This window comes from Diaporthe amygdali (genome assembly GCF_026229845.1).
Source record: "Diaporthe amygdali strain CAA958 chromosome Unknown NODE_1_length_4327563_cov_65_473760, whole genome shotgun sequence".
Classification (NCBI taxonomy): Eukaryota; Fungi; Ascomycota; class Sordariomycetes; order Diaporthales; family Diaporthaceae; genus Diaporthe; species Diaporthe amygdali.
Genome location: NW_026517021.1, coordinates 720521 through 736302, shown reverse-complemented (window position 1 = coordinate 736302; position 15782 = coordinate 720521). Strand labels below are relative to the sequence as shown.

The window sequence follows — 15782 nt, the reverse complement described above, 5'->3', positions numbered from 1 at the left end:
CTGGAACTGGACCATCTTCGTACCGTGACATCTCTGCAACCCAACCCCCCAATATAGTAATTTACGTCGCCCCCCTCCATCATCTGGGGACGAACGAGCGAACGAACAACCGCGGGCAGGCAAGAGACCAGCCAGAGCGCAGGCAACGGCATCTGACACCGACGCTTCGGATCCAGGCCTATCAGCTCGTGAGCCGCAAGTCAACGCGCACCGGGTTGCCTGACTTGTGACTTGTCCAGGTCCAGACCCGGCCGACAGGGCTCAGCTACAACCAACGGCAGAAATACGTACACATTGTACACATCTACATCGATACGTACACGTACATGCAGGCATCCCATCCCGCGCGCTGTCACGGCAAACAAAGGCACAGCAGCACTGGGAGAGCAGCGACGTTATATCGAAAGTAGAAACACACACGCGAGGCAAAATCTGCGGGTGCATGATATTGAATCAGTTGCCGTCGGGGCCCAACAAGTCACATCCTCGCATCCGCCATCGCCTGCCAAGATATCGCATTCCGTACAGTCTGGTCGTCCTGTCGCCCTGTCTGTGTGCGTGATCGAGTCGAACTGGGACAACCTTGGAGTTCTGTATAAAAACAACGCATCGGCCCCGCCACCCCTTCACCGTGTCTGAAGCTGTTTCTATTATTTCCTCATACCTCGACTTGATCTTCACCTCGGCAGGCCACCGTGTTTCCTTTTACTCGACTGTACTACAATCGTGCTCTTCTTTTCATCCTCTTGATACCCTGATACCAACACCCAATATACGCATTCCACGTCAACCTGCCTGCTTCTTCATTTGATACCCAGCTGTCAACACGATCCGAATCTCAACTCAACAAGTCGAACCAATCGACCAGCCAACATAATCAATCAATCAAACAAACACCTCACCGACAAAGCCAACAAGAAGCGTGTGCATCATCCGCCACCGAATCATCCGCCCTTTGTTGCTCACGCCCAACAAAGCAAACAGCAAAGCAAAGCCCGTGCCGGCCCGAATTCGTGGACGCATCAACCAATCTGCTACCTCATTTCTGGTCGCTTGCCGTTTTGGGCAATTCGTGTCAGCAACGATAGTCGCGCATTAAGACGACGAAATTCACCGAGATTTCCCTCGTCTTGTCCTCTCTGCCTGTGACCATCCCGGTCAAGCCAGTCTGTCAGCTGCCAAGAAACAGGAAACCCACCAGCGAGGCTTTTAATAGTGCCTCTCCTACTGCCTGCACCCATCCATCCATCCTCCTGGGCAATCCATCTGCACCCCGCGAATTTGGATCGGAGACCCTGTCGCATCTCAATCGCACGGCATCGCATAGTATTGCACTGCACACTTAAGCTGCACTGCATCGTGTCTCATATATTATTCATCTATCTAGCCACCTGTCCGCTTGCTCTGCCGGAACGATAATAAACAACAATATCGACATCGGCCATCAAATCACGGTCGCCTTCACACATCCAGCTTCCAGGTTAAGGTTAGCCTCGGTCGAGTAACATTCAGCTCAGACAGCATCTCGGATCGACATTCTGTCTTGTCTAGGACCCCGCGACGACCATCCTATCACGGTCGGCTTCGCAATCGCCAATCCTGCAGTTGGGCATCCGCATCGGGACACTCACATTCAAGGACTGAGCTACGAGCTGCAAGGCCAGTGCACGCACACACTCTCACGCACGCACGCACGCCCATCCTTTTCCCCACAATCACATCGACACTCAGTCAGTACACACAGACCGCGACACGTTTGGGAAAGGAGAGCCTCCTTGTCGGGTCGGCTGCAACCAAACCGAGACAATCCAGGAGGTCCCTAGACGTCCCGAGGCGCCCCCAGCCTCCCGCTTATTATTCCTCATTTGACCTGGGGATTTCTGAATCAAAGGGGCCCTGTCTCACCTGCGGCCCTTGGCTTTTATTTTGTCTCTGCCCCCTATTTCCCTGATTTCGACGCGTCGAAGACGGTCATCTGTCATCTGTCTGCAGAGTCTGCTGCCTGCAACATCTCTTGCTTGACAGCGCATACACACCTGCACACACGCTACTTCTGCCCTACTGCCCTACATACCCACTACTGGGTGTTTCCGAGTTGCATCTGATCTCCTGGTCGGTGGATCATCCATTCATCCATCCATCCATCGATGCATGTGTGACACCGGTTCGCCTCCACATAAAAAGGACAAGCACCGAGACAAAGGCAGAGTCAGAGAGCAGCAGGAGCAGCAGCAACAATCAGCTGCAGGTGCCCTGTACCCCAACCCCACAGCACACCCCCCACTCCCGCTCCCACCCCCTCCCGCGAGGTCCACCTCGCCCACCACATCGCGATCCTTCAGCTTCCAGCTAGGCTCCACTCCACCTGAAAAAAGGCCTTCCGCCCTGCCCTGCCTCGGCGAAGCCACAATAACAACACTGCCAACGCTACTTCCCGTCAGCAGCTCCAGGCATCATAAACATCAACCTCACCCCTCCCCCTCCACCACTACCACCTCCTCCTCCTCTTCCTCAACCTTAATAAAGACCGAGGACCCACCTCTACCACCAAACAACCTCGACTACCTATACCAAAACACAAACACCAATATGTCTTCACAACAATCATCACGGGGCAGCGCCTACTCATCCACCACCTCCTCGCCCTACCAACACGCCTACTACTATGACGTCCCAGCCCAGGCCACCTGGATGAAGGTCATCCCTATCGAGGACGACGAGCTCACCTTCGGCGGCAAGCCCCTGTCAGACTGGCACGAGGAGGACCTGCGCCGCTACAGCAGCTCCAGCTTTGACTCACACGACGAGCATCGCGGCCGCACGCGCCAGCGCGCCTACTATGAGCCTACTTCGGCGCCCTCCTCTGGCGCCACAACGAGCAGTGGTCATGGACACCACCACAAGCACGGGCACAAGCACCACCACAAGAAGAGTGACAAGAAGAAATGAGCGAGCCATCACCTGCAAGAAGCAAAGCCGTGGCAGCTCGCTACACTCCAACACCGACGCCCGCACCATCGGAGTCCGGCGCAGTGTGTGTATGTGTGGGTAAGTGTCTGCGAGGTGCATACGCACCCAAGACACCACACCCGCGCGCATTACAGCACATGCAGCAGCCGGCCCCGGTAAACGCCACATCGTTGCACAACAGCCTTGGCAAGGCGGGCTAACCCAACCTGCTTACGTCTATCCCTTCGCGAGAATGCGAGCGGCCCCTCCCCTGACGTCGACGCCTCTCCCCCCTCTTCGACCGATGACCGAACCCGACGCAGCCCTCGAGACGACGCCTCCTAACAGCCCCCTCCATCCTCCACCATGCAAAGCTCCAAGCCAAGCCAATGACCGTGTACACATGGGAGGGCGGATGGGTTGTACACGGACGGCATTGGGGCGGGGAGGAGACAAAACACCATGCAGGGAGAGGCTACACATCTCGGCCGTCGAAAAGAGGCTGCCAGCTCGCTCGCTACACGATAGACGCCCTGCCTGCCTGTCTCAAACAAACAAAGAGAGACAGGTAGGCAGGCAGGCATACCAGACAAAGACAAAGACAAAGACAAGACGATAGACTCTAGATGTTCTATACAGTCATAGAAGCATAGACACTAGACGGATAGAAAGGGAACGGACGACCTCGAATACTGGGCTGGGGATGCCAGACCCTCATCGCCCTGCACGCCACACAACTTCACATTACACCACAAATTGATACGTTCGCCCTTTGTACAGTACGTTACGACAGGGAAGGGTCACCAGGGAAGGAAAGGGAAGGGCACAACGAGTCTGTCTGCGGCGTGCCGCCCTCGGACTCGTTTAAGCCTGCATGCATTCTGCACGGAGTCAATTTGTGTTTTTCGTTTCGGCGCCACTGCTATTTCGTCTTTTGTGCTTCTTTGGGGGACACCATCTAGCGACCTGCTTGCTTGCTTGCCTTTCTGATGGTCAATGCATCCTGCATACTGCACGCCATCTATCTACGGCCTACTTCAATATGCAACTACCTGTCACAGACTAGATTGATTCCCCTTCCCAGCGCCTCATTTCTGCTTGACGATATCCCGGCCTACCGCTTTGGGGCCCTTTTTTATTTATGGTTGCACTCAACTGTTTTTGGTCTGTTTACCAATCCGGGATTGGCACGTCTTTAGCGACGATGAAGGGGTTTCTGGTACATATATTGGCCTGACTCTCTATATTTGGTAGTGAGAATAGATAATCAGAATGAACACACTACAAACAACATGTCTGTCTCTATCTGCCTGAAGTGATCCTTTCCAACAAATATTCACTCCAAAGCAGAGCCTCACACTCTTGCCTATCGCCACCGAAAACCGGCACGCCTCATCGATGGCGAAAAAAGCTCAAGGTCGTGACGACAAAGATCGACCCAAGCCGGCAGCCATCTCGCCGATCCCTAAAATAAAATTCCCGGCAACTCCCCCACACAAGTCAACTCCCGCGCCCAAGCCCCATAAGGCAGAATTAGCAACGGCTAATCCCTTTTCCTTCCTGCCAGTGCCTACTGCTACCTCACATCGCACAACAATGGGATGAGCGCGCGCGCTACCATCGATGACCGGATGAAAACCTGGCCGGGGGGCAATCTAGAAGCAACAGGGGGTGCGCGCGCTGCGTCTAAATCTGCCGTCTTTGTTTCACCTCATGGATGTGGATGGACCCCTTGTCTGATCTCGGGCGGGTGGGGTGTTCCTGCGATGGCTGTATATTTTTACTTCTTTATTTTTGACTTAGGGCCGCCTTTTTTTTCTTCTATGCTTGTTGCGAAGGTTTTAGTTCGGACGCTTGCGGCTCAGTTGACTTAGATTTCGGAGATGGACGATCTGGGGGGCGGCTCGGTGCGCGCTCCCCCCACTCACATCCGCAGCCCTGATCCGGGGGCTGGATCTGGGCCTGGATCCGGGGCGGGTGAGGAGCGTGCTTGTGTTCTGTCGGATATGTAAGGGGCCGGGCCTGGCTTGATCGGGGGTTTAGTGGCCATCTGTCTACGTATCCTGCGGCAGTAAGTATCGTTGGAGTGTCTCGGCTGGGCAAGCGTGGATCAAAGACCTGCACGGCGTTGACATTGCACTGCATCAGCATACCCCCCACTCTCCCAAATGCTCTTGCCCACTGATCGCAAAGACTCAAGTCTCGGGATGCCAAACAATCTATCTCGTCCCGTGGCGATGGCGCATTCGTGCCAGCTGACTCGGGAGAAGCGTCTGCGGCAGGTAAGCCCATCGAGGAGGCAACTAAGTAGCTTGGCTCGGCTACTGCCTCGCTTGCAATCGAGGCCGCGCTCAGTGGCAGTAGGCCGACATGTAGTGTTGTTGTTGACGTGTTCGGTGTATTAACCGCGGACATGTAGGTGCTGGCGCCATAGGATGCTGCTTCGTGGTATGGTACCGCCGGCCTGCGTAAGACAATGTAGGCGAGCCAACGCAGAACAGCCGTATCAATGGTCAAAGTATGAAGTCGACCTAGTTGCTCCGTAGGTCTGCGGCCTGCGATCAGCGATGAGCTCAGCGCACACCACGCGTGGATCGGTCTGCCGCGCACGCTACCAATGCGAGAGAAGCCACCATACGTTCAGCAGGGCACATTATTCCACCGACTTCACTCGTCACGAATACTGATTGCTCCAGGAACTACTCTCGCTTGAATTGCTCCGCATCATATTCGCTTAGAGACCGTCACAGTCACAATACACGCACACTGCGAATTAGTCGAGGAGTCTGCAGGACCTTGTAAGTGCAGCCTAGCAGGTGTACATATGGTCTAAACTGCCTGTTTGATATTACGACAACGCATCAGACTCAGGTACTCATCATAACCCCCGACCCAGGTACTTATAATGAGGTGATAGAACAGTATGCTCCAGAAGCCTCGACCGTTCTCTCAAGTACCAGCTCGATATAACTGGTACCAGAAGAAAACACTGCTGTCCCTGAAACATTCGTTTGATCTGCTATCCCTAAAGGAGCAGAGAATCTCCTTGTTGAGGACAATGAACTGTGTCTGCCACGGATGTTTTACATTGGAACTTGACATGCTCATGCCTGGGCAGACTTGGTGTTCGGAAGCTGAGAACACATCGCTGCTGAGCCTTGGTCTGGCATATCTTGTTTCGTATTTACATGGATTTGGTAGTACCTGGAACATGTCGTGGATATATAATACAATTATATTTGATCCACACGGTTTGAGGCTTTCATATCTGAGTGCTGACATTAAGAAAGTGGTCTCACCCTACAACATGCATTTGACTAGCTTGTCTGTTATCTAACTTTATCCTACAAAGAGTTGCTGACTTCATGCCACTATTGTTTCCAATTGAATTTACTACCGGAACAGGGGAAGAACAACTGTATCTCTTTGTCTACCATGCATGTTGGTTCAGCCGCAGACGACCTTGACCTGAAAGCGGCTGAGGCTGAGCAGTCCTACAATGGGGCCTGAAAAGAAATTTGGAAAGTACATATAGATCCAGAGACCCTTCATACACATCAGATACCTGAACCCTGGATTGAAAGCCTCGACCGAACTGTCACGATGCCTGAGCCTAAGCCGATCCACATGCTTACGCTAGATGAGGAGGAAGTGATTAGGCAAAATGAGGCCCTGATAATTGAAAACGAAACTCTCAAGGACCAGTTGCAAGATGCATATGACGATATCAAGGGGCTCTCCGAAAGATTGATTGTACTTCTGGGAGTAAATCATTTCGGCGTACAGACTCCTGAGGAAGTTCGACCGGTACGTTGACAAATATTTGCTATAAGCAACAAGTACTAAATGAAGTGCAGAAATATGCAAAAGTCGAGGCTACCATAGACGATTTTGTCAACTCGATGGAAAGATCACTCCGACATGACCAAAATCACAAATCGCGTGTCCTGCAGGCTATGAAAAGCGAAGGGCTAGCGAAAGCCTTTCGAACTGCCCTGCGTTCCAATCCAGACCTTCAGGCGGCTGCTACGAATCCACTGACCAGCGTTTCCGACATTTGGAGGGCCTACATCTGGCGTTTTCTACTGCAAAAACTATTCTCGCAGCAAGCTACTTTGGACTTTTACCTCCAGCCAGGCGAGAACGCTACATATTACATTAGAAACATCAACGAACTGGACTACCTGATGGGAAAAGCTACTGATGGTCAATTCGGTAAGAAATAAATCGAGTGATGTATTCGTAGTAAGAATGTTGGCTCGCTAACTCTCCGTCCAGGATCATATTCCCGACGCCTGTGGAAAAGACAGGCCTTGTCTGCCGTTTTCAGAACTGCCGACCACAGTTGGCTCAGATCAGCACGGAACGCCAAGACCGACGAGCTGTGCCAGCTGCTTGTGCGAGTCTTCAAGGTATTCGCAAGGCCCTTAGGCGAGGACGGGGCACACCAATTGGCACGGAAAATCATCGCCGCGGCGGTCGAGCTCAACGAGCACATGATGATCGAGGCAGATGACATTTGGACCCTCGACCTGGACCAGATAATCGGCCCAGAAACGGACTTCCACTCCAGATTGAGTGATATGGATCTAAAATCGGTCGCCACGGTCACCGCCTTGCGGGACAACTCGCCCTTGGATTCTATCAGGTCGCGTTTGGCTACGGGGGTCATTAAACAACGCGTGGAGGCACTCTGCGTAGTAGCGCCAGCATTCCGATACCGACATATTTCACGCGAAGGATATGAGTACCAGGACCCGGTGACCCTGGTCAAGCCGCAGGTTTTGGTCGCTTTGAATGAGGTGTCATTGGCAGTACCTGCCCAAGACGGTGCTGCACTTGAATCGCCGTTCTTCGTCATGGCTCAGAGCCTGGGTCTCTGTTGATGACATTCTTGATAGAAGTAGCATTAACACCTTGTCATTAGTCGCTAATGTCGGCAGGCGCAGGGCGTTGGAACAGAAATGTATTACATTGTGTACCTTGTACCTTCAGACACTCGTCGTCCTAAATCAGCTTGGACTCGCCTCTCCTTGAATGCGGCATCATTGAGTCTGAATCTAGCCTTCGTTCATAATTGCAAGGTCTCTCTGTGGGATCAAAGTTCGAAATCCTGCTTCGACCGCTCTTAATAGTGGATAATCACCAGTGCACATTGCGGTCTTCCAGGTGCTCCTTAGAAGACCTTTCGGTCCATCATATCTGACATCAGCCCTTTTTCCTTTGCAATCGCGTCCCTGTGATGGTCGTTTTTCTTCACACACCATCAGAGGCGCCATATAGACTAGACGGCTCAATTGTAAATGCACACTACCTGTAGAATAATTAGAGATTCCCAATGACTAGAGACCAGAAGAGTTGGGTGGCCTAAGTGATGGCTGATACAAATTCTGCAGGTGTGAGTAAAGAATAGTGCTTGTACAAAGAACAAATCTTCAGTATTGTGAGCAAAAGCAACGAGCGCAATAGCTTCCATCCAACCAATAAGCCATGTCTTCCTCCTCCAACCAGTTTTACCACTTCTCTCAAGACCGAGTTCTTAATCTTCAGACTGACTCTACAGAGGGCTCAAACCGCTCCTTAGCTTGCTCCTGAAGCTCCTTCGTCCATCGGAAGCCGTTCTCCTCAAACCCCTTAGCCAGCTCTCTGTGCTGTTCGACGGTAAGCGTGATACGCCCACCACCCTCAAGAGACTCCTGCCAGAACACGAAGGGCACCACAAACCCGTCTGCCTTTTCAAACTCCTCAAGCAACCTCATTCTCTGGGGATCAATCAACCTGAGCATCTTCGCCGCCTGATCCTCAAACACAGACGGGCTCCGGGCCAGGACCGTCTCGAGACTGTCCATCTCCGTTTTCATTACCTCATTAGAGCTTTCGTCCTTGGAGAGGCCGGCGAAGGGGCCCTGAACCATGACGGAGCCATCACTGCGCACGAGGAACGAGTGGCGGCTCAACTGCCCTTTCACGATGCCGAGGGCATGCAGCCGCGTCAGGGCTGATCTGCACTTGTCTACGTCTGCGGTGCCGGCCTCACGAGCATCCGGAACGCGCTCGAGGAGAAATCCTATCACACGCGAATGATTCTCAGTGACGTGCGCCAGAAAGCGCGGCGCCAGCCCAGGGTCCTGAGCTTGGATGATCTCGTGGGCGCGGGCGTCGTTCTCGATGCCCACCCAATGGCCGGGCAGCCAGTCTGTCACGCGAAGCACCTCGTCTGCATCCGTCATTACTTCAGCGGGGGCCGTCACGATGGAAGCGGAGACATAGTCCATGCACTGGAGATCGGTGGGCTTCGGGACGCTGATCTCCCTTCCGTCCGCGTTGACTGCGACCGTCCAGCGCGGACTACCTGGCGCGTCCCGGCAGTCCACCACGTCGACGGTCGTGCTACACCAGACGGGCTCTGCGCTGCATAACCCGAGGCTATCAAGCGCACCAGCGGTGTCAGTCTCGGTCGATGTCAGAGCGAGCTTGCCCGCCTGGCCGTCACGATCTTCTGTGGCGGCGAGCCGGCCAATGATCCAGTCGCCGGCAGGGACCGTGTTGAAGACAAGGTTGTTATGGCGGCGAGTGTGAGCGTCGGGTCCGATGAAGACCTTGCTTGAGTTTGGAGCAGCTAGGTACTTGATAGTCGGCTGGCCCGCCGCGGCGTGCGTGGGCTGGATGCGGATGCGGTACAGGTCCGGCGAGTCGGGGAGGGAGAGCATTCCTGGCAGAACATTGTCGATGGTGAAGGGGACCATGGTGGTGGACTGTGAGGACTGCATGATTCCTAGTAAGAGCATCGGAAAAGGAACTTATGCAACTTTGAGAGGAGATAATGGTGAGTCGCTGCTTTGAGTGAAACTGTAGGAACTGTACCGGTCTTGATGTTTACGGCTGAGCAATGTCATGAAGGTGATGCATGTTGCAAGTCTATCTAGAGGGGCAAGAATGGGGGTCGAGCCTTTTTTATATTCTTCTATCATTACGTGTTGCTCATTGTCTGAAGTGTGTTGAGCTCTGATTCTATTCATCGATGCAGTCATCCCAATGCAAGAGGACTAAAGTGATTCTCATGAGGCTGTACTGCAGTCACCCCCAAGAGAGACTTGAACTATTCCTAATAGGGACACCTGCATCTCCTTGCAGAGTGTGTGGCATTGTGCACTTGCGGCCAATTATCTGGCCGGGTCACCCCACATTGGAGTTTCCTAATCTGTCCCTGACTGCATAGAGTAAAGCTGGAGGCCTAACTGGGATAGAAGAGTAAGTTTTACAGTTATAAACTGATACAAGTGAAAGATAAGCGGTACTATATTCCTACATGGCTGTTGTTATATGTGAGGGGCGGAGGCTCGGGACGCGGCGGCCCGGGCAGACGTTCTTGCAGGAGAGACCGTACCCACGCCGGCCCGCCCGAGAGGGGCAGAGGTCCTCCTTCTTCAGGTGAGAAACCGCCGGGGGATAGGCATTCCCGCCAGATGATGATAAAGCCTTGCCGTTGCTACTACTACTTTCTTTCAAATGTAAGAACACAGGGCGCGGGTGCCTGGGCTTTGAAGCGCGCACAGCTTTGCTGGTCTCTCCCTTTCCTACTTCGGGTAACTCTGAATGAAAATGAACAAATTTCTTTTGTACATCGAGCTTTTGTGCTATGAAGGTAAGGGAACCGTCTCAAATGTCATGAGGGCTCCGAGCCCGTGAGCTCGAAGAGGATCTTGCACGCGTTTCAGAAGGCAAGCCTGCTCTGTGATCAAGTAACGTCTTCTTTAAACATGAAAATAATGAAGCAGTAAATGGATGATCAGCTGGCCAGGGGATTTTCCACCCTTAGCCCTTTAGCTACCGTAGGCTAAATCTGCTTGGGCTGATGTTCGTCCTGTAGCTGAATCTAGCTTTAGTAGTCGGGTTTGAAATAATAATTTCAGTCGTAAGGATTCGCAATTTACCTCACAAAGATTATGTGACATCCATTGGCCTCGCATTATATGCACTCATGTTCGTAGTAAGGTCTACTGGTGTACGAAGTGCGAACCAGTTTGTTGGTAACCATACCCGGGGGACACAATATGTTCACTGATGATATGCTCTTGGAGTATGCAGGTAATAGCGATTGGCCGTACGATCGTTGTTGCCGGCTTGAGTATGCTGAGACCGTGCTGAAAGCACTTGAGGCTTACCTGACAAGCGTCAGGCGTGGGATTTGATGATTTTGGAGAACTTCGAAATTGATTCTTCAAAATTGAAGTACGGTTGACAGTATTCGATTCGTGCTCGATTTTAAATGCAAACAGATTCCCCTGGTTGCATCTGATCAATTGATTTGCCCTTCATATCGAAGCAATTGTCTTGGTTTTGCAGTTTTGAAGTGCTTCGATTTATTTGAAAAGTTGATAATTGAATAACAGCGTATGGTACTGAATCAGCGATAAGGGCAATCGATGTACATTCAGTCGTTCCAAAATCATGCTAATTGTCCGCACTTCGTCAGTCACATTTTTGCTCTGGAACGATTGAATGCATATGAGAGCAAAGCTCCCACGGCTCCAACTACTTCCGGCACAGTCAGGATTCCGAACCCTGTCGCTTACGGGGGCATTTCTGCAACAGCAAACCCTGCAGAAGGACTTTATGCAAGACTGCTAATGGTCGGGTCCGCCAGTCTGTTGTGCAATGCATTCAGTCAACACGCTCGCTCCTTGATTGGCATGCGGCCTGGATCCGCATCGGGCCCACTGGAGGTGGTAAAATGGACTCTCACCATTCACATGTAGTGCTGCGCCTTCGGCGGCTCGGCGCGGACCAATCGCCGATTTAATGGTTTGATATGGGCCTCGGAACTGTTGTGAGATTAGCCGCGGTCTACTCAACGCAACTCCACCGTCTGAGCTGATAGTATCGATTTAGCTTGTAATACCGATCATCATAATTGCGTCCTTAGTTCACTACAAGTTCACTGTCTTCGAACTCCTAGCTCTTCTTTGAGTTGAGACACAAAAGTTGACGTTCGCTATGGATTACTCGGTCCCCGAACAGGCAAAGCAGCTCCTCAACAAGGGCATTTTGGAAAATCCCTTGATCGCCTCTGATCTACCCACCGATGCTGCTGAAGCTGCCAGAAAGATATCCTTCACTGGGAGCGACTTACCCAGCATCCCCATCAATTGGCGCTTTGCCGAGAGCATATCTACCCTCAAGGCCTATGAGGCTATTCTCGTCAATGTGCTGCTCAAGAGAAAATACGGTCTCGAGCCCGTGCCAATCACCATCGACACGTGAGTTCTTTCTGCAATATTTGTCTCAATGGCTCTGGCTACTCGTGGTCAGAAAAGAGACCGAGACTCACACGTGGCCGACAGTGACCATGCCCAGCTGTTCATCATGTCGACGATGCTCTGGACGCTTGACCCCGCAGGAGATAACCTCTCTGCAATGTCTATCATGTCAACCCCAGAGGGTCGGGCAAAGCTCTCGAGATATTTTCCCGACTGGGATAACCACCACTCTAAGTCAAGCATTTACAGAACGGCTGCTACTAACATATATAAGACTTTAGACGGAAAGTTCTTTCATCTTCACGGTATGCCGCACCCACTATGAATCAGCTGCGAGGATATTCTTCTAATTCTTCTCATTCTGACGGGCAGGCTCAATGAACCCTGATCCTACGCTTGACAGCATTGGCATGCCCCATGAGATGGAATTTGAGTCTTTGCCCGAGGCTTCAGCTGCCATCGGTGAGTCGGTGGGCAAGCTGACGGCCGATGAGTTGCAGCACCGTGCGACCGACATATACAAGCAGGCTGGCACTATTTGCTATACCCGGGAGCAATTCCGCGAAAGCGAGCACGGGAAAGCCAACGCCCACGTGGGTCTCTTTGAAATCCGCGAGCATCCCAACCCTCAGCAGAAGCCATGCTGGTGGCCCGACGTACCCCAGACATCTGCCAAGCGGCCGCTCGCGGGGCTCAAGGTCATTGATCTCAGCCGCATCATCGCTGCACCCGCCATCACCCGCGGCCTCGCCGAGCTTGGCGCCAGCGTTATGCGTATTGTCGCGCCTCACCTGCCCGATATGTCAGCCTTGCATCTAGACCTGAATCATGGCAAATGGAACGCGCTGCTGGACTTGCGCAAGGAAACAGACCGGGCTACCTTGCGAGAGCTCATCCTTGACGCCGATGTATTCCTCCAAGGTTACCGGCCCGGTGTGCTTGACAAGTATGGCTTTGGCGAGCAGGATATCATGGAGATATTTCGAGACCGCAGCCGTGGCATCATATACGTGCGCGAGAATTGCTACGGCTGGAACGGTCCATGGAAGGACAGGAGCGGCTGGCAGCAGATCAGTGATGCCGTAAGCTTCTTTGACCTGTTTCCTGAATGAGCTTGGTTTCTTACTGATAGTGCAATTCCTAGAACTGTGGAGTCTCGTACGAGTTCGGTCGCGCAATGGGTAATGACGAGCCCGTTACCCCGGTGTTTCCGAACTCTGACTACTGGTGAGCCAACGATCTTCACATATTGCACTAGCATTGATCTTCTCCCTCTCTTAAAAGCTGACGACGTAACCCCTATCAGCACAGGAGTAGCCGGTGTTGCCGGCGTCCTGACGTCTTTGATACGTCGAGCTGAGAAAGGAGGATCTTATAGCGTCGATGTGAGTCGAAGCCAGCCCTCCTCCTGCCATCTGACACGAACACAAAAGTCGCCATATGTATCTCCTGACAAATATTCTCCTGGTGTAAAAACAGATTGCGCTCAACTACTACTCAACGTGGCTAGTAAACAGCGTCGGCATGTACCCCGACGCGGTATGGCAGGACTTGTGGAAGAGCAACGGCTCGCTTGTCTTCCGGCACGACCAACCCATGCAAACAATGCTGCCCGCCATGATACAGACCATCATGAAATACAGCGCAAACAAGCTGCTCAAGCCACATCACTTCACGACGTACAACTGCAGGTACCTTCAAAAGGACGTTAGGATTGTCGCACCCATCCTACAGTTCCCTCAAGGTGAGGTCAAGCCCGGATACAGCGTCGGCACGAGGACGAACGGCGTCGACAAGCCAAGGTGGCCCACCGATTTGACTGTTGAGGTGGTAGAATAAGAAAAAGAAAAAACGGCAAGCCGACTTCCATTGTGCTTCTGTTCCTAAGCTGTGGGTGTAATGAGAAACAGAACGTCAACCCCGTAATAGGCCGATTCTGGAAAACCTTTATTAGCTGTGGCGTGGACGTATTCGCGCTCTGGTTTCGTGTCTACCTTGAAGTGGACTACTTTTGGTTTCTAGAGATTTTCTGTCGCGTTATATTATGGCAGCCCAACGGCGGCGTCCGTTGTATATATTGTCCATCAATCTTGGGAGCAATGGGCAAACAGCATATTGGACAAGGGCGAATGAGCCAAGACAACAGGGTCAGGGTAGCATTACAGATTGGACAGCTTCAATCATTTGTTTGCATGTCATGATTCTGGTTCGTAGCATTGCCATTTAGGTTACGTCGCCTGGTTCCAGTCAAACCACCAAAGCGCCCCTCGTGACATGTCCAAAAAACTCCGAGGCCGGGAAGAAGAAGGGGATTGATAAAAAGTAAGAGAAATGGGTATCGATGTCATATGTGCTCCCGGTCGCTCATCTTCGCGCGTTAAAGCCAAAAATCAGTCTGGGAAATCTCGCCACCAACAGCCGCTTTTCGGCACAAAAGATTCCAAACGCCGGCCCCAAATGCAAGCCAGCGTGAGACCTGGTCTATGAAGAAACATGAAAAGACAACTACATCGTGCTTCGTGGGTTCGTGATACGTGCATGCCCAGCCAAGGCAAGCAAGCTCAGCTCAGAAAACCGAGGTGCGCTTCCACTTGGGACTCCTCTTCCGCTTCGTGGAGTTCTCGTGCAGCCACTCGACGAGCCTCTCCTTGTCCTCATCAGGAAGGTCGGACACACTGTCATTCAGAAGATCAAGACAGCTCCGCGATGCTACAGCACATCAGCGACCAGACTTTCGGAAAGGGACAAGACACTAGTACTCACGAGCATATCGACCAACATCAACACCCATCTCGAGCTCCAGCAGCGCGGCAGCCATGCGCGCGCTGTTGTAGCAGTGGAACTCGCGCTGGATATCCAGCATGCGACGCCACAGGTGCGCGTCGTCCATGTCCTCTCCAGCGGTCGGGTCGAGGTGCCACGTCCGCACCGAAGACATCTTGCGCGAGGAGGCGGCCGAGATGGAGAAGCGCGCGTTTTGACTCAGCTTGCATGCGGTGTCGAGGAGGGGCTGCTGGGGCTCGGGTGGTGGGGATGAGCACGGCGTGATGGCGTCCTCATCGTCGCTGAAGGAGGCCTTGGCTGAGATGGAGCGGCGGCTGCCGTGACTTCTTTGTTGTTGGCGTTGTGACAGTGCCATTGTGTATTTGTGTGGGTGGCTTGGGATGTGCTGGTGAGAGTTGATGATTGTTTGAGTTTCCTGCGAATGATGCGGGACTTTTCCGGTTCGTTGTGTTGTTTGGGTACCGTTGTGGTGGATATATTAAATCTCAGGGCGACCCAAATTTCCAAGCGGAAGGATTTTCGGGGGTTGTCAGCTTTCTTTTTATGGATCGGCGCGTATGCAGGTTGACGCCGCAGTCAGTTTTGGGTGGTAAGAAGATGTTTGGTTTTGCTTATTATCGCAGAATCCAGCGAGGCAGGGCATGCATGAGTCAGGCCGGATCGGAGAGCGGCCGAGGGGGTGTCTACGATATATATATTCAAGTAACAAGTGTGTGTTTGTGTGCACTGGACAGAGAAAAGGTGGTCTAGAACGGCTTGCAGCGTGATCTCATCACTGTGGTTGCATTC

General features: G+C 52.5%; 5 protein-coding genes across 5 annotated transcripts; 3 read left to right on the top strand and 2 right to left on the bottom strand.

Annotated features, from left to right (window-relative positions):
- Positions 1–2589: 2589 nt before the first annotated feature.
- J7T55_005784 (uncharacterized protein) lies at positions 2590–2949 on the top strand (the record flags this gene model as incomplete). The annotated part of the gene is made up of 1 exon (XM_053137122.1): positions 2590–2949. The coding sequence occupies one exon, from the start codon at positions 2590–2592 to the stop codon at positions 2947–2949; it is 360 nt and encodes a 119-aa protein (XP_053000555.1).
- A 3603-nt stretch (positions 2950–6552) lies between these two features.
- Positions 6553–7835, top strand: J7T55_005783 (uncharacterized protein; the record flags this gene model as incomplete). Its single annotated transcript, XM_053137111.1, has 3 exons — positions 6553–6756; positions 6807–7164; positions 7228–7835. The coding sequence occupies 3 exons, from the start codon at positions 6553–6555 to the stop codon at positions 7833–7835; spliced, it is 1170 nt and encodes a 389-aa protein (XP_053000554.1).
- A 660-nt stretch (positions 7836–8495) lies between these two features.
- J7T55_005782 (uncharacterized protein) lies at positions 8496–9695 on the bottom strand (the record flags this gene model as incomplete). Its single annotated transcript, XM_053137100.1, has 1 exon — positions 8496–9695. One exon carries the CDS (start codon positions 9693–9695, stop codon positions 8496–8498), a length of 1200 nt encoding a protein of 399 aa, XP_053000553.1.
- A 2251-nt stretch (positions 9696–11946) lies between these two features.
- Positions 11947–14048, top strand: J7T55_005781 (uncharacterized protein; the record flags this gene model as incomplete). The annotated part of the gene is made up of 6 exons (XM_053137088.1): positions 11947–12209; positions 12294–12514; positions 12582–13291; positions 13354–13436; positions 13516–13594; positions 13689–14048. 6 exons carry the CDS (start codon positions 11947–11949, stop codon positions 14046–14048), a joined length of 1716 nt encoding a protein of 571 aa, XP_053000552.1.
- A 727-nt stretch (positions 14049–14775) lies between these two features.
- On the bottom strand, positions 14776–15348 carry J7T55_005780 (uncharacterized protein; the record flags this gene model as incomplete). Its single annotated transcript, XM_053137077.1, has 2 exons — positions 14776–14918; positions 14973–15348. 2 exons carry the CDS (start codon positions 15346–15348, stop codon positions 14776–14778), a joined length of 519 nt encoding a protein of 172 aa, XP_053000551.1.
- Positions 15349–15782: the final 434 nt, after the last annotated feature.